Genomic DNA, 16159 nt, shown 5'->3' on the forward strand with positions numbered 1-16159 from the left:
GGCCAGGAAGCTACAGGCTAGAGACACTGGAGGAGCACCTATTACCTCATGCATGGAACTCCAAAAACCTCAGGAAATATTATCAGTAGTCGAACTATCCGGCATGAAAAGGTGATCTTGTAAAGTTGTATATTTGTATATTTGTTGTTATGAATAAATAATCTTCTTGCAAATTCAGTGTCATTTTTATATCCGGAAACCCAGTTCACAAAACTTGGGTACGCACTGGAAACCCAGTTCACAAAACTTGGGTACGCACTGGAAACCCAGTTCTTAAACTTGGGTACGCACTGGAAACCCAGTTCTTAAACTCGGGTACGCACTGGAAACCCAGTTCTCAAACTCGGGTACGCACTGGAAACCCAGTTCTTAAACTTGGGTACGCACTGGAAACCCAGTTCTTAAACTCGGGTACGCACTGGAAACCCAGTTCTCAAACTCGGGTACGCACTGGAAACCCAGTTCTTAAACTTGGGTACGCACTGGAAACCCAGTTCACAAAACTTGGGTACGCACTGGAAACCCAGTTCACAAAACTTGGGTACGCACTGGAAACCCAGTTCACAAAACTTGGGTACGCACTGGAAACCCAGTTCTTAAACTTGGGTACGCACTGGAAACCCAGTTCTTAAACTCGGGTACGCACTGGAAACCCAGTTCTCAAACTCGGGTACGCACTGGAAACCCAGTTCTCAAACTCGGGTACGCACTGGAAACCCAGTTCTCAAACTCGGGTACGCACTGGAAACCCAGTTCTCAAACTCGGGTACGCACTGGAAACCCAGTTCACAAAACTTGGGTACTTGTTAAAAGACCAGTTTGTCGCAATTCGACCATCAACGGCCTCACTCACAGGTTATCAAAATAAAAGACAAAGTCAAGCAAATTACTCAGCTGAGAAGTATCAGAGACAGACAAATTTCATTGATCAGGATATGTGGGGCCTCGAGGGCCATTACAAAATTCACTTTAAACATGCTGGTAAGAGCTGTAGGGTCTCAAGGACCATTACAAAAAGAGGTCACAACAAAACAAAAAAGAAAAATAAAATCTAAGCATCTGGAAGAGAGGGGATGTCAGCAGGAGTATCAGCAGGAGTATCTGGCTCCTCATCAGTAATCTTCGGCCTGGCAGGGAGAGTCATGTTCTGCATCAACAGATTTGGATTGCAGGCCTGGAGCTCCTGGAGGCAGTCGTAGTATCCAAGACTGTAAGCCTCGCTCGACAGGCTGAAAAGTTCAGCCTCCTTTGCCTCTGTGGCCTCTTTTACTGCCTTCTCCTGTCTGTCAGTGGCCCTTCCTCTTTGAGCCTCCATGGCTTCAGCAGCCTTGGCCAGTTTCCTCTTCTCTGCGGCCAGATCTTCTTTTAACAACTTCCTCTCCTCCTCTATTCGCCCGATGCTCGTTTGAAGCTCCTGCACCTCAACGGCCAACTTTCCGTTCACCTCTTCAGATGAAGTAATGGCTTGAGAGAAGCTCTTACTCTTCTCCTTGAGGTCATTATAGTATAGCAAGATCTGAAGAAAGAACAGAAAGAAACAGGCATCAGTATGGTGAAAGAAAGAAATGAGCAGAAAGTTAGCAAATCGAAGCACTACTTCCTTACCTGGTAAGCGGAGGACAACACGGCCTCCTCTCCTGTAGCTGGCGGCTCGTAAAGGACCTGTTGCTTGTCCTTCTGCAGCAAACACTTGCTCATAAGCTCTGCTGCTACCCGGCTCTCGCCTAAGGCAGTGTCATCCTTCAGAACGGCCCAATTGGGTCGAAAGACTTGCTCACTAATCCCCGCAGGAGGGCGAGCCCCAGAACCGGCTCCGGTAGAAGCACCACCGGACTTAGAAGAGCCACCGCCCTGAGCAAAGGGGCCTATTAGCTTCACCTTAGTCTTGGGCTTCTGGGATGGGGGAGGAATGCCCTGTGACGGGGCCGGACTCCCCAGCACAGTCGCTTTTCTCTTCTGGCGCTCCTGCTGCGCCTGTTGAGCACCTTCTTGTGCCCGCGGCTGAGCTCCCTGCCTGATTTTCTCGACGGTTGATTGTTTCTTCATCTCTGCAAGACAAATGAGCAGCCAACGGTCAGAAGCAAGTATAAAAAAAAAAATAAACAGATTGCATAGACAAGTCTAGCTACATACGTTCTGGAGTCGCGGCACTCACGCCCAGCCCGACCAGAATCGCCTCTTCAGAAAACTCCTTACAACGGATGAGGCCCGATTGCTCAATCTCCTTCCGCATCAAGGCGAATGTTATACTGTCCTCACCTTCGAGGAGCGGCTTTCGACTCAGTTTTGAGGTATCTGGAGTGTCCCACACTAGAGGGACGGACCAGGGCTCACTGGCCTCCTGATCCACAACATAGAAGAATCTGTTCTTCCACGAGTGAATCGACGAAGGAATGCCAGTGATTATCTTTCGTTCAGGGCGCTGGCTAATGTAGATCCAGCCCCCTTCTTTATGCTTCTTCAGGTGTGCACAAGCACGGAACAGTGACAAAGTCACGCTCCTCTCTAACCGACCGTGGACGAGGTATAAAAACCCAACTAATAATCTCCATGAGTTCGGAGCTACCTGGGCCGGGGCTAGTCCGTAGTATCGCAGCACCGCTGAGAAAAAGGGGTGCAACGGAAATCGGAGTCCTGCCCTCAGTGACTCCTCATAAATACAGAGATCCTGGCTCTCGTTGCAGGCTCTGTCTCCCTCTATAGCTGCCCTCAGCTCAAATCTCGGGGGCACACAGTATTTATCCCTGATGTCTCCCAGCATAGATCTGGTGAGGTAGTTCTCCTCGACTAGAGCTCGCAAGTTGTATTTTGGATCGGCATCCATCCGCGCTCTAGCGATCACCTCCACGGCCCGGCCAGGAAGGAATGTTGTGGACGCTTCAGCAACGTCGCTCTCAACACTCCCTCCTGCTCGCGGGAGACTGCCAGTCAAGGGTGGAGTGGCATTCAGATCTAAGATCACTTCATCCCTATCCCCTCCGTCGTCACTATCTACAAGGTCTATCCTATCAGACGGACTAGCCAAAAAAGGCTCCTGAGGCATCCTAAACTCCGAAATACTGCTAGTGGAGGACCCCGTACCGGACTCGGAATCGGAAGTACTATCAGACATAGTAAAAGGAAGGGCTGAGAGGAATACCGGTGAGTGGAGCTCTTAAAAGATCTTGGAACGCGACTGCGAGCTACGGGCTGCGAACTGCGATCTGCGATCTGCGGACTGCGAGCTGCGAACTGAGAAGTGGAGACTCCCAGAGCAAGAAGAGAAAAAGATGAAAGGTAAAAAGTAAAAAGTGAAGGGGGGTAAACCTCCTTATATAGTTTTTCGGAGGCGGTGGGGTAATAAATGCGATGCACGCATCTCGAGGCCATCCGGATTGCGCCACGTGTCCCCTATTTATGACGGACACATTCTCCCACCATCAATACGATCAAGCACGCGCGTAAACATTCACGTCCCAAAGGTGGATCTCCGCACTCCGCACTCCGCACTCCGCACTCCGCACTCCGCACTCGGCATTCAGTCCGGAAAAAACCGTACTGGATATAACGCGTTCTCACAAGACGACAAAAATCAGTCCGGTCCGCACCGGACTGGCCGCTAGAAGACAAAATTCAGTCCGGAAAAAACCGTACTGGATATAACGCGTTCTCACAAGACGACAAAAATCAGTCCGGTCCGCACCGAACTGGCCGCTAGAAGACAAAATTCAGTCCGGAAAAAACCGTACTGGATATAACGCGTTCTCACAAGACGACAAAAATCAGTCCGGTCCGCACCGAACTGGCCGCTAGAAGACAAAATTCAGTCCGGAAAAAACCGTACTGGATATAACGCGTTCTCACAAGACGACAAAAATCAGTCCGGTCCGCACCGGACTGGCCGCTAGAGGACAAAATTCAGTCCGGAAAAAACCGTACTGGATATAACGCGTTCTCACAAGACGACAAAAATCAGTCCGGTCCGCACCGGACTGGCCGCTAGAAGACAAAATTCAGTCCGGAAAAAACCGTACTGAATATAACGCGTTCTGCGAAGCATTAGGAGCCAGTCCGGTTGAAGCCGTACTCCGGACACCGGACTGCGAACTGCGAACTCCCACCTCCGGACTCCGGACTGCGAACTCCGGACTGGATATTTGACTCTGTGTTGCGCCAGGAGCCAGTCCGGTTGAAGCCGTACTCCGGACTGCGAACTCCCAACTCCGGACTCCGGACTGCGAACTCCGGACTGGATATTTGACTCTGTGAAGCATTAGGAGCCAGTCCGGTTGAAGCCGTACTCCGGACTGCGAACTCCCAACTCCAGACTCCGGACTGCGAACTCCGGACTGGATATTTGACTCTGTGATGCGCCAGAAGCCAGTCCGGTTGAAGCCGTACTCCGGACGCCGGACTGCGAACTCCGAACTCCGAAATCCGGACTGCGAACTCCGGACTCCGTGCTAAATTCTTCGATTCACCCCCGAATAACGTCTCCCCATCCAGAAAAACGAGTGATCACACTTTCCCAAGTCCTTCAATGACTTGGAAAACTGGGGGGCAACTGATGGGGTGTGAAAACACCAGCCTCTCACAGGCTGCCACCTGTCCCAGAGTAGGTGAGACTCAGCCTCTCACAGGCTGCCACCTGTCCCAGAGTAGGTGAGACTCAGCCTCTCACAGGCTGCCACCTGTTCAGAGTAGGTGAGATCCAGCCTCTCACAGGCTGCCACCTGTCCCAAAGTAGGTGAGACCCAGCCTCTCACAGGCTGCCACCTGTCCCAGAGTAGGTGAGACTCAGCCTCTCACAGGCTGCCACCTGTTCAGAGTAGGTGAGATCCAGCCTCTCACAGGCCGCCACCTGTCCTGGACACCTGTCCAGGACACCTCAACAGATTTTCCCTATAAATAGGGGACTAAAGCTCAGACTCATGGGTAATGCTAAAAACCCTCTTCTCCCTAAAAACTCTGACTTCCCTTCACTCTTGCTCATACTGACTTGAGTGTCGAAGGACCTGTCCGGAGTAAAATCCGGTCTGGTCTTCTGACCTCGTTTGCCTTGTGCAGGACTAAACACTCACCGCAGGATTCATACTCAACCTCCCTTGTCGCTCGCTCTCAGCTCTTACGCCACTGCTGTACCTGTTACCGATCTTTGGTCTAACATACTTCACAAAAAAACCCTTTTTTACTTTGAGACGACTCCCCACTTTTCCACATCCATATGTATTTTTACAATAAATAAAAAATTACATACCTACTCTATACTGTTGAATCTTTTGACTTTGTTTTTTTTTTTTTTTTTTCATTTTCCAAGAAACAGCCTTTGGCTTCAGGACGAGAATCTCTTTTCTTAGACAAGACAAGATATAATTAATTAAGAAAAGGGCAGTGATTAATTTGCCCCCCACTTTCTTACTCGGGACAGCCCCCTCTATGGTATTTTGACAACTCTTTTACACTAGAGGGGCCTGTCCCAAGTAAGAAAAAGGGTAGAATATGTCACATACAGGAATGTCGTGGACTTTGTACTGTGAGGACATGCCGTTTACTAGACGGCAAATAAAATAGAACTTCCCCTTCAAGTTTTATAACGGACACCTCTCGAAATGACCAAAATGTCCTTATCTTCCTCCAATAAACAACTCAATTCTGTCAAAGAAGCGAGGATAGTTTGGTAACTTCATTAATTCTTCTAATATTCTGCGAGTCAGGTCACGGGTTCGAAACCCCTTTTGATCACAGTCGTATTAATTTTACACACCCTGCGTATTTTAGCCTCTTACTATACGAAACGCTCAAAACACATACGCTAGATCTTTAGCGAGGGGATTTTCGATGGGTTAAAGATAATAATATACACCTACATGTGCATTTTAGCTTTTTCAACAAGTTTAAAGTGGGTTGTGGGCCGCCGACGTTTTCCGTTACGAATCTCCATCTGGGCGTCATGATGCCCTTTGTTTTCCTGTCTGCCACGTAACGGAATCCGTCTTTCGGCGTGCCGTCGTCCTATAAATACGGGCTCTCTCTCTCTCTCTCTCTCTCTCCTTACTCTGTGATTAACTGAAAAAGACACAGCTTCATATATTACTATCGTTTTCTTTGCTGTTTCTAGTAGAAATGGGGATGAAAGAGCATAAAGATAAAGACAGACTAGAAGCTATTCTTCAGATTCTTCGAAAACAAGCTCCTCTTACTGTAAAACAGGTGATCATCTCAAAAGATTCCATATTTACTTGTTTTTCACCTCAAATCTTAGGTTTTTCCTGAGCTTCGGTTTAATCGTTTCTCCTGAAAATTTCCTGGATTCTGTTTTTTTTTTCTATCATCCATTTTTTACTAACGAAGCTGCCTTTGTAACTAAGGTTAAGGTATCCCCTTCTCATTTACATCTTTGCTATGAATTCCTCTTCTTTATCTACCGATTTACTGAACAACGATCCGAGAATAGGCCTTTTTCTCTAATCAAAATTTCTGTATTGTCATTAGAGATTTCATTCAGAGTTGGATCTGAACTGAATCTTTTATTAAATGTAGCGTTTGATCTTGCATTCTTTGTATAATTTGCAATGGAAATAATCTGCTTTGATTGTTATGTTTATGTCTACAACACAAGTTTTGCTTCTTCTTGTTTCCTCTTTCATTGATCTTCTAGAATCTTCTGTTTCTATTCTTGCAGGAGAAGTTCTGCAATTACGCCTGCTTGGAAAGGTTTCTGAAAGCAAAAGGAGAGAACGTGAAGAAAGCTGCGAAGCATTTAAGAGCTTGTCTTTCTTGGAGAGATAGCATCGGCACTGGTACCTTTGCCTTTTCATTTCCTCCTTCTCATTTTATCTTCTTTTGTGCCTTGAATCGTTTCTTTTATCACAAAATCCGATGAATTTCATTCTATTCACTTCTATTCTTCTCTTTTCTTTTTTACTTTTTGATTTTCCTTATGGAATCTTGCTTTTTCATCTTCTATAACCAATGTAAGAACAAAGAAGCCGTTGTAAAGTGTTCAAACTAGTTAGGCATCTGCAGTAATGAAAAAAGTAGTGAGAATCTCTCTTTGTTTCTTTGAAAAAAAAAAAAAAAACAGAGCATCTGATAGCAGATGAGTTCTCTTCCGAGTTAGCCGAAGGATTTGCCTACGTTGCTGGTTACGACCACGAATCCAGACCTGTAATGGTAATTTTCTATTTTATCTCTTTTAAATCAAAAGTAATTTTCCTTCAAACGAAGAAATAAATGGAAAGTTTGTGACTTATTTCATATTCTTTTTCTTTTTTCTTCCAGATTCTGCGGATAAAGCAAGATTACCAGAAATTCCATTCACAAAAAATGTGAGAGAAATCTTTGGAAAATTTTAATATTTTTTTCTTTTTCTAGAGTTTTTTTTTTTTTTTTTTTCATTTTTTATCTTTATATTTTTGCAGGTATATTCGTTTGCTGGTATTTACACTGGAAGTAGCGATTGGATCCATGTCGAGAAACGTTGAACAATTCGTACTTCTCTTTGATGCCAGTAAGCTTTCTGTTCATAATGACTTTACTACCCTTAGAAAAGAAACTAATGAAACCCCTCAGTGAGGATAGTATGGTCATTTAAACAGCCATTTTCTTCCTCTTTGTTTCCACTTTATCTTCGTTCTCGCCAGCAACTTTTTCTTTTTTGTCTGTCCCAAACTCGCTATTAAACAATTTCCGATTTTTGACAGTCTGAAATTCTTACCATGCTTCCCTGAAAACTTGATTTCTTGACAGTCTCATTAATACCCCTCCTTTCATTTTCAAAGATAATGCTAAAGCGAGCCAATAACAGGCTTAATCACTAGAGAGCATGATTATGGTCAGCCACTCGAAGGACATGGCCATGCACGAGGAAACACAGAGCACATGGTGCACGTTAGTATACACGTTAATTAATGAAGATGGTGTTCAGAAATGTCAGACACCTCCCCATTTGGAAGTAAATTTCTCAGACGGACGGAAGTAACCCTGAAATTTCTGCCTCGTACTGCTAAGGTCTTAGGGGTATATTTGGAAATTCGTCCTCTGGAAGTGTTTCGTCCTCAAAGTACAGAAGATACTCTTTTATTGACTGACGTTTCCTTGGCCAAAAGCGAAATATGGAATTGCAGAACACTGAAAAAAATGTTTTTAAAACACAGAAGATGATGATAGCTACTGATATTGGCACTACCATATTTTAATAGTTGCAGAAACTCAGCTTTTCTTTTCTTAATTGTCTTCTTGGAGTTTTATGGGAACAGTTAATAACATTAAATAGCTGTTTAAATAGAGGAGAAGATGAGTTAGTGCAATTATGATAACATGGTAGTGCCAATATCATTCGCGTAAAAGATTATTCAAATTACTGAGACGAAGTTTTTCCTTCATTTATTGATATATCGGACGGGTGCAAATGCAGGCTTTTTCAGATCGGGGTCGGCTTTTATGAATTTATTGCTGGCAACACTGAAGATGGTATCGGAATATTATCCTGGAAGACTTCATAAGGCCTTCGTCATCGATCCTCCCTCCCTCTTCTCTTACCTGTGGAAGGTAATTATAATTTCTTTAAAAAAACCAGTTACTGATATTGGCACTGCCATGTTTTAATAGTTGCACAAACTCGCGTGTTTTTACCGTTTTAGTTGGTTTCTGAAGTGAGAGAAAAAATAAAAGGAAAAAAAAAGGTTTTGTGTAAATCCAGTTTTTCCGTCCTCTACCCAGTCTGACATGGCACCTCGGTGTGACCAGGACCATTGATCTAACGGGTGACCAGGACCATTGATCTAACGGGCTAAAACCATACCATCGTAGTGGGGCCGGGCAAATCATTGGACCTGATCACATACACCCTTGCCACATGTTGGACATAATGTTTGATCAAAGTGATCTTCCCTTAAATGAATTGGATGTTAACAATCAGATAGAATGGCATTTTGGTAATTTCACTGACACATTTTTTCTAATCGTGTTTTCGATGGGTTTTGGCGCAGGGCGTCCGTCCGTTCGTGGAGCTATCAACGGTGACGATGGTGATCTCATCCTTAGATTTTGAAGACTCTTTAGAGAATCTCTTCTCTTCCTCCGTCCGATTCGAACCCTCCTCCGTCCCCACCAAAATCGGTGGCTCATCCCGCTTTTCCTTCACAGTCTCCCACTTCGACTCCCTCAAACCATGGTACCTCACCCGCACTGACACGTCAGCAACCTCCAAAGTGGGTCCCACCTTCAACCCCAATCTCAGCCCTTCTCTAATGGGCCCCGCACTCGTCTCCCCACTCAACGCCCGTTCCTTCTCCTTCGCCTCCCCTGCCACAAGAACGCCACGTGTCATCCGGACCCACCAACCAAGAACTCCCAGGCCCTCGTTCCTCCAATCTCCCGCGGCTTTCTTCAAAAAAGACTCTAACCAACTCAGTATCAGAAACGACAAAAACCGTGAATCCTTCCTTCCTTTCCTCAAGCTTTACCGTCAGCCGTACGATGAGATGATCTACCGGTCCAAAATGAAACCCCCACTCGGTGGCCTCATCTCCATCGTCAAACGCCGCCACGTCACCACCTCCCAAAGGTTCTAATTTGTTTTTCTTCCAATATTTTCATACCTAAATCTGATTTCGTAAATGGAAAGATCCTATAATACCAAGAATGCCCTCCAAATTACGTTTTTTTATTTTTATTTGTTCCACGTTTTCCTAGAGTGGGTGCGTATTACGCACCATGAGCGAGTTATCGAAGTGAAGAGAACGTGGTCAGCGGGATATGAAATGGTGTGCATGTGTTTATTTTACTTGAAAAGCTGATTCCGTGACTTTTAATTTCTTTGTCTGTATCGGAGAGCTGAACGTGGAAACGCGATAGCGTGGTCGCTACGTTGTACATGGGAAGTGTTTTTCAAAATCATAATAGCAATGGGCAGAAACATGAGAAGCATGAAATCTATGTTACCTCTGTCCGTGCAATCTTGTAATTACAATAGAAAATGTTGAGATTTTATATGGTGTGAGCCGTTATAGAGTTATAGTCCCTTATTTTTCGACCACACCATAACTATAAGATGATCCAAATTGTCCATGTGATGCGCCATAATGTGTATAGGTCGTGCCCAAAAAATCATTTCTATAGGATGATGCCAACCTTCCGATCTATAGAGGAATTGCATATTATGGAAACCTCTATAGATCGGAGGCTAGGATCATCCTATGAAAATGAATTTTGGGGCACAACCTATTTACGTTGTATTCCATCACATACCTATGATCTGGTCGGTACAAAAATACAAGACTGTAAGGGCTCACACCATATAAAATCTTGGAAGATGAAAAGCTAAAGGAGTTTTTATATGGTATAAGCCTGTATAGTATAGTCTAGTATTTTTCAAAATGTATTGTATGGCTTACACCATAGGATGATCCAAACCATCCATTTGATGGGGCAAAGTGTAAATAGTCTTTACCCAAAAAATCATGTCCATAGAAAGATCCTAGCCTTCCGATCTATTGAGGTTTCCATAACTTGCAGTTCATCTATAGATCGGACGGTTTGGATCATCCTATACCAGTACAGTACTTTTTAAATTTTTTTGAAGAAGACCTAGATTATAAAATATTAGAAAATTTTAGGTTATTGGGATAAGGTCTCCCTTCCTCTGCTTCATTTTGGAGAAGCAGTCTAATGTTTTGTTTTTATGTTGATGTGACGGAATAGGAATATGGGTCGTGTTTGTTTTGTATATTTTTGTTGCAAGTCAAAGGTTGAGCCGAGTTTAGACACGAAGGAGTGTTGGAAATTGGAAGAAGAGTGAGATCCTATTAAACAATTTTCACACGTTCCCGTATGTCTTTCTCGTCGGTTCTATGCGTCTTTTAGTGCTCAAGTATTGTTCTAGGGCTTACGTAACACTCCATCAGGGGTTTTGGATATCTTTGTTTCTTCTACCACCATCTTTGTATTTTCTTTCTTGTCTTTTTGGAAGAAAATTATAAGTTTGTGGGTTGATGGATGATTACAAGATTAGTGAACATCTCTACATCTGATTCGCTCTATTATATTACGAGATACGCTCACTTTTACGATAATTCAGGAGCCACTTATTGGGCTCTATTTTTGCCTTATCATCTCCGTTCATCAGCATCGAACCATGAGGAACACCTTGATCTCCACCAAGACCATATCAGGCGCATCATGATGCTCTGAAAGATGAACGGTCTTGATTTCAAATGGATGCCCTGAATAAGACTCCAAAGTTGCCATTTAAATACCACTGGTCATAGATAGAAGTGAGTTTTTTGTGTAGCCAAGTTTACTTTATGTTATAAGAGTAAGTAATGGTTGTATTTTGTAAAGCCGCTCCTAAAGATTGGTTGGGCAGCACAAGTCTAGTCTATTTTCCTTGTTTCCACCCACATCTGATGATTCTAGAACTTTGATCAAGATTTTTGCATGTCCCAATCTTGTGAGTGAAGTCTCTATTTGACATCAGACATTGACTCAATGGGTCACCCTGTGATGACCCATTAAGGCCATGTTCGTTTGATTATGATAACTGCCAATCCGATTATTGGACTCAAAATTAATGTAATTTGAGTCGAACAATTGGTTTGGGGGCTCACCATCGGTTGTCATAATCTCAAACGAAAAGGGCCTAAATCAGCAGTACCAATCACAATCACCGAGCACACGTGATTGGATAATGCTTGTTTTCGCTCATCAAGATGAGATCTTGCTAGTCGTTCCCAAATTAAACCCAAGGAACAAAAAAAGGAAGATGGTGTGTCTATACTCAAGTGCCCCTTTGATTGGTTCCACAGACAGGACCAGACCAAGGCATTCCCTTGAAAATTTTGTGTGGGCCAACAATAAGCAAAGGCTCGCACACTAATAGGAGCAGCTAATTCAATTCCAAAGTGGTAGGGAAATCAAAAGCTTCACAAACTTAAGAAAGCATGTGTGGATGTACATTGCTCAATTTAGGTACAATCCGGAGTTCTGTTTTTTTACAATCTATGTACGAATTTCAATCTAATAAGGATAATCTTACCTTGAATAAGACCTTGTTGGGATTGTTTGTCTCATGTTAAGGACAGCTTGTCTTGTATTAGTTTTATTTTTTGCTTATTGAGTTGGTTTTCTATCTTGGAATTATTTCCGTCAGTACTTTGTTCAACGTTGTACTATCTAAAAATCAATTTTATTCTCCGTTGTTTGATTGAAATTTCACGGGGCAAAGAATTTCTAGGCCTTTGTATTGTCATCAGCTCAACCAACCTACTGGGGTGAGTCGTTTCTAATCAACCAAACTTTTCTTCTTCAATCTGCCATTAGAGATCAACAATGTTTAAATGGTAAACCAATTAGCACCCAATGCTGATCGCATTTTCAAAATGGTAGTCCTAAAAGAAATCAATACAAAGGTTACATAATAGAATCATGGGCTAGTAGCCGCATTAAGAATATCCAGGCTTGTACTCAATGCATACAAAGGTGACCCCACCTGTGTAATGCATGCATTCAACACAACATCATGGTTTCTGTTAGAAAAACAAGTTTTGAATCGGGGAAATATTCGTCCCAATTTATCCCAAGGCTCTATTTCTTTAGAAATAAAACGACCATAAAAAAGAATTTTACACCCATCTTATGTCAAAAGAATCGGTGCCCAAACAACAAAGGGGGGCTTCCCGACATTTTTCTCTTCTAAGCAACAAAAAAAGTGTCACATGGGGCATTTTCCCCCTCTTCTCATTCTTATTGCTTCCTATGAGACTTGGTGGGTTCTCTATGATCCTACGAGACCCCTCCATATTCCTTAAGGCTCCATTCACTTGTTTTCTAGCTGCAGGAGAAGAAAAGAAAGGAAAAGAATCTGACGTGGAAAACTGGAAAAGAAAGGGAAAAAAACTATGAGAAAATTCTTTTATCTCGTTGTTCACTTGGCCGAGAAAGGAAAAGAAAGTATACAGGATAAGTGGTTTTCTTAGGAAAATGATTTTCTCATCCTTTTGGTGAGAAAATTTAGAGGGAAAGTGCAAGAAAGTTGGTTTTCCACGTAATTATTTAGAATTTACACGTGTGTAAGTCTTCTTTCCCGAGAAAAAGAGTGAACGGCGGAATTTGTCCAATCATGTCCAATCACGAGAAAATTTGGCTTACTTTCTTCTCCTTTCCTTTCGAGAAGGCAAGTGAACGGAGCCTATTATCACTACTTGAAGGAGAAACTGAAAAAAAGGGCAGCCCAGTGCACGAGGCTCCCGCCATTGCGGGGTCTGGGGAGGGCTAGATGTACGCAGCCTTACCCCTGCTTTGCAAAGATGAAAGAAAGGAAGAAAAAAGGAAAAATCTAAACTTAAGTTATAAAATAGAAAATCCTCTACATCATAGAGAGAAGGTTGGCATGGCCAACGAATTCATTACCCGATAAATATCTCATTCAAAAAAATAAAAATAAAAACTGGCAACTAAATTTTATGAATCGAGGAATTTCTCTATACTTGATGTAGACTCATGGTCGGCTTAAAAATAAATCACTCTTTTTTTTTTTTGTTGAGAAGGTGACGAAATATATTGCATTAATCAAGGTACATAGGGACACGACGTCCCTGGATATAAAACCGATGATCAAAGCAAAAACACCGATACAGATGGGATATAGCAAAAACTAGGGGCCAACAGAGCCAGAAAAAATTGACACGGACATAGAAATCCAGTCAACACCCGCTTTGGCGAGAGTGTCCGCTATAGAATTAGCCGAGCGACGCATGTGCGTGAGGGAGGGATGGATAATAGCGACCAAATCCCTAACCTCATCAATCTTGCATGCCTACCGCCATGAGCTAGGTAACTTTTTCGAGGCCCACGCAATAGCGTTAAAAGAATCGCCTTCGACGATAAGTGGGCCAAAACTGTGGTCCACTTACCATCTCAAGGCAAACAGGAGAGCCGAGACCTCCGCCTCATTCGCATCACACACTCCAACCGGCCCAGAGAAGGTCATAAGAATATTGCCCAAGTGATCCCGAAATACTCCACAAATCCCGGCCTTGCCTGGATTACCACATGAACTTTCATCAAAGTTGAACTCGAACCACTCTTGGTAGCTTTTCAAACAACAACAATAAGACATAGATACAACTAGCTTTCCTATATTGTTGCTAAAATACTCCTGTCTAAGCCTGGGATCTACTTCTTTGCCATGCTCTCTTGGACATACTATAAAACGTACATGACATATAATCGAAATAAAATGTTTCAATAAAAGGATGAAATAATAGATCTTACCATTTATCATCCAAACAATGTTGACTTAGGTCTACAGTTGCTCCCTTGACAGCCCATACTTGGGAAATATTGGCCACGTTTTTAGGAACTCTTTGGGTAGCATCATCTGTTCTTTTGTTGGACCTATCAGAACTATTGTTCCACAAAAGCCGAGGTTATTCTCTTTCATTACCGTATCGTGGGTTGGAGGAAATAGCACTAGTCCGTAGAGACTCACCAATCTATTGTGATCTATGCTTGCTTACTGCTTGTTCTATTTCTCGATCTCTTTCCTATAAGTGCCAATGATTTGACTGTTCAGCCTTGCCAAAGTGGGAGCTTCTAGAGCTTACTTGTATGCGCGGCAGTCTATCCTCCTGAAGTGCATTTTTTGTAATCTTCTCTTATTTATTTAATGGTATCTTTTTTAGAAGAAATAATGTGACTCAGGTTCTCTCCCTTTCTTTCTCAATGCCTAAGCATCCATATAGTGTATAATCCGAACAAAATTTAATGCATTCATCTAGAATTAGAGCAAGAAGGAAGATTTCTTCATCCAAAATGCATCATTTTGGTGTCATCTTACAACAATCCAATGACTTGGTTAGTGTTGGCATCATGATCCAGGGTGTAAAATTTTATACACAATCCTAAGTCAAAGCGAAGTGGATAATCTTCCATAGTTAAACCGGGTAAAGTTCCAAGAGAATACCATTGATACTAGTACAAACAAAGAGGATAATTTTGAAAATCAGAATAGCACTTTACCTTTAAACTGAATTAGACAGTATGATGAAGGGTGGTAATGCTAACGGAATGAGTTTTTGAGATACCTATTAATAAGAATGCACCGGGGTATGGAGACTTCAAAAGGTAAGAGAATTACATTCTGTTTTTACTAGGGCTCCATTTCTTTTTTTGGTAGGATTTAGTAAGAAGTCTGTCACTTTTTTACTAGGCCTCCATTTCTTTCGAATTAAAATTGGTGTAAAATAAATTTTAGACTCATTTTTCACTTAAAAATGAGCACAAAATTTGTTTCACGTCAAAAGAAGCGTAGCCTATTATAAAATTTATGACCTATTACTTTCACGGAATCCAATCGTGGCGTGAAAATTTTCTCATGAACTCACCTTGTTTTACATTTTTTACCCGTTGTCAAAGGCTATGACCCAATCATAGAAGTGTATAACAAAGTGAGTCATCCAATTTTCTCAACATGGTCATGCGAATGTCCCCTCACACGATGTTGTCACGACTAACCCATGATATTTATATTTTATAACAAACTAATATTCAGTTCCCATGCGATGCATGGGTGTAAAATGATGGGCCCCACATCATCAAAGCATGAGGTGTAAAATGGTAGGGCCCATCCTAATGCATAGGTTTGGATAGATATGGTGGACCCCACATTATCAATAACATTCGGGGAAATGATAAATGCACCCCTTTCATCACTTGGGACACCCAACAGCAGTGTATCAATGACTGCAGAGGGGCTGCTGTACTTCACGTAAGAAGTATTTAACGGATTTGATTGCCATGTACACTGCAGTTAGGTGTCCCGTGTGATGAAAAGGGGTGCATTTATTATTTCCCTAACGTTCGGGGTAAAATGGTGGGCTCCAACCTATGCATAGGTTTAGGAAGAGATGGTGGGCCCTACCCATCAAAACTTGACGTGTAAATTGGCAGGCCCATACCATAAAAAACATGATGTGTAAAATGTTGGCCCCATCCCATCAATAACAAGATATGTAAAATGGAAGGCCCAACCCTATGCATGGGTTTGGGTGGAGATGGTGGGCCTACCACATCAAAACATGAGGTGTTGAATGGTGGCCCCCACTCATGCCGGGCATGGTTATAAAATGTTGGGCCCCACCCATCATAGCATGGAGTGCAAAATAGTGGGTCCTCAAGA

General features: G+C 42.9%; 2 protein-coding genes across 2 annotated transcripts; one reads left to right on the forward strand and one right to left on the reverse strand.

The window, feature by feature from the left end:
- Window positions 1-895: 895 nt before the first annotated feature.
- Window positions 896-2996, reverse strand: LOC143846580 (uncharacterized). The gene is made up of 2 exons (XM_077355055.1): window positions 1606-2996; window positions 896-1516 (listed from the first exon to the last, which is right to left on the reverse strand). The coding sequence occupies exons 1-2, from the start codon at window positions 2044-2046 to the stop codon at window positions 1052-1054; spliced, it is 906 nt and encodes a 301-aa protein (XP_077211170.1). The 5' UTR covers window positions 2047-2996; the 3' UTR covers window positions 896-1051.
- A 3055-nt stretch (window positions 2997-6051) lies between these two features.
- On the forward strand, window positions 6052-9649 carry LOC143846596 (SEC14 cytosolic factor-like). Its single transcript, XM_077355071.1, has 7 exons — window positions 6052-6189; window positions 6662-6779; window positions 7064-7152; window positions 7261-7307; window positions 7401-7489; window positions 8396-8529; window positions 8970-9649. The coding sequence occupies exons 1-7, from the start codon at window positions 6103-6105 to the stop codon at window positions 9552-9554; spliced, it is 1149 nt and encodes a 382-aa protein (XP_077211186.1). The 5' UTR covers window positions 6052-6102; the 3' UTR covers window positions 9555-9649.
- The last annotated feature ends 6510 nt before the right edge of the window (window positions 9650-16159 follow it).

The sequence above is a fragment of the Tasmannia lanceolata genome, unplaced genomic scaffold, assembly GCF_043159265.1.
Source record: "Tasmannia lanceolata isolate RefF3 unplaced genomic scaffold, GAP_Taslan_0.1 ptg000015l, whole genome shotgun sequence".
Classification (NCBI taxonomy): domain Eukaryota; kingdom Viridiplantae; phylum Streptophyta; class Magnoliopsida; order Canellales; family Winteraceae; genus Tasmannia; species Tasmannia lanceolata.

What these genes read in the sequence shown, in the direction of transcription:
- LOC143846580 (XM_077355055.1), bottom strand. Translation starts at nt 2,046, where the DNA reads ATGAAGAAACAATCAACCGTCGAGAAAATCAGGCAGGGAGCTCAGCCG. An exon ending in TGTTGTCCTCCGCTTACCAG is followed by an intron (nt 1,517 to 1,605) that starts GTAAGGAAGTAG and finishes TTCTTTCTTCAG; the next exon opens with ATCTTGCTATACTATAATGA.
- LOC143846596 (XM_077355071.1), top strand. Translation starts at nt 6,103, where the DNA reads ATGGGGATGAAAGAGCATAAAGATAAAGACAGACTAGAAGCTATTCTT. An exon ending in AAATTCCATTCACAAAAAAT is followed by an intron (nt 7,308 to 7,400) that starts GTGAGAGAAATC and finishes ATATTTTTGCAG; the next exon opens with GTATATTCGTTTGCTGGTAT. An exon ending in TCTTCTCTTACCTGTGGAAG is followed by an intron (nt 8,530 to 8,969) that starts GTAATTATAATT and finishes GTTTTGGCGCAG; the next exon opens with GGCGTCCGTCCGTTCGTGGA.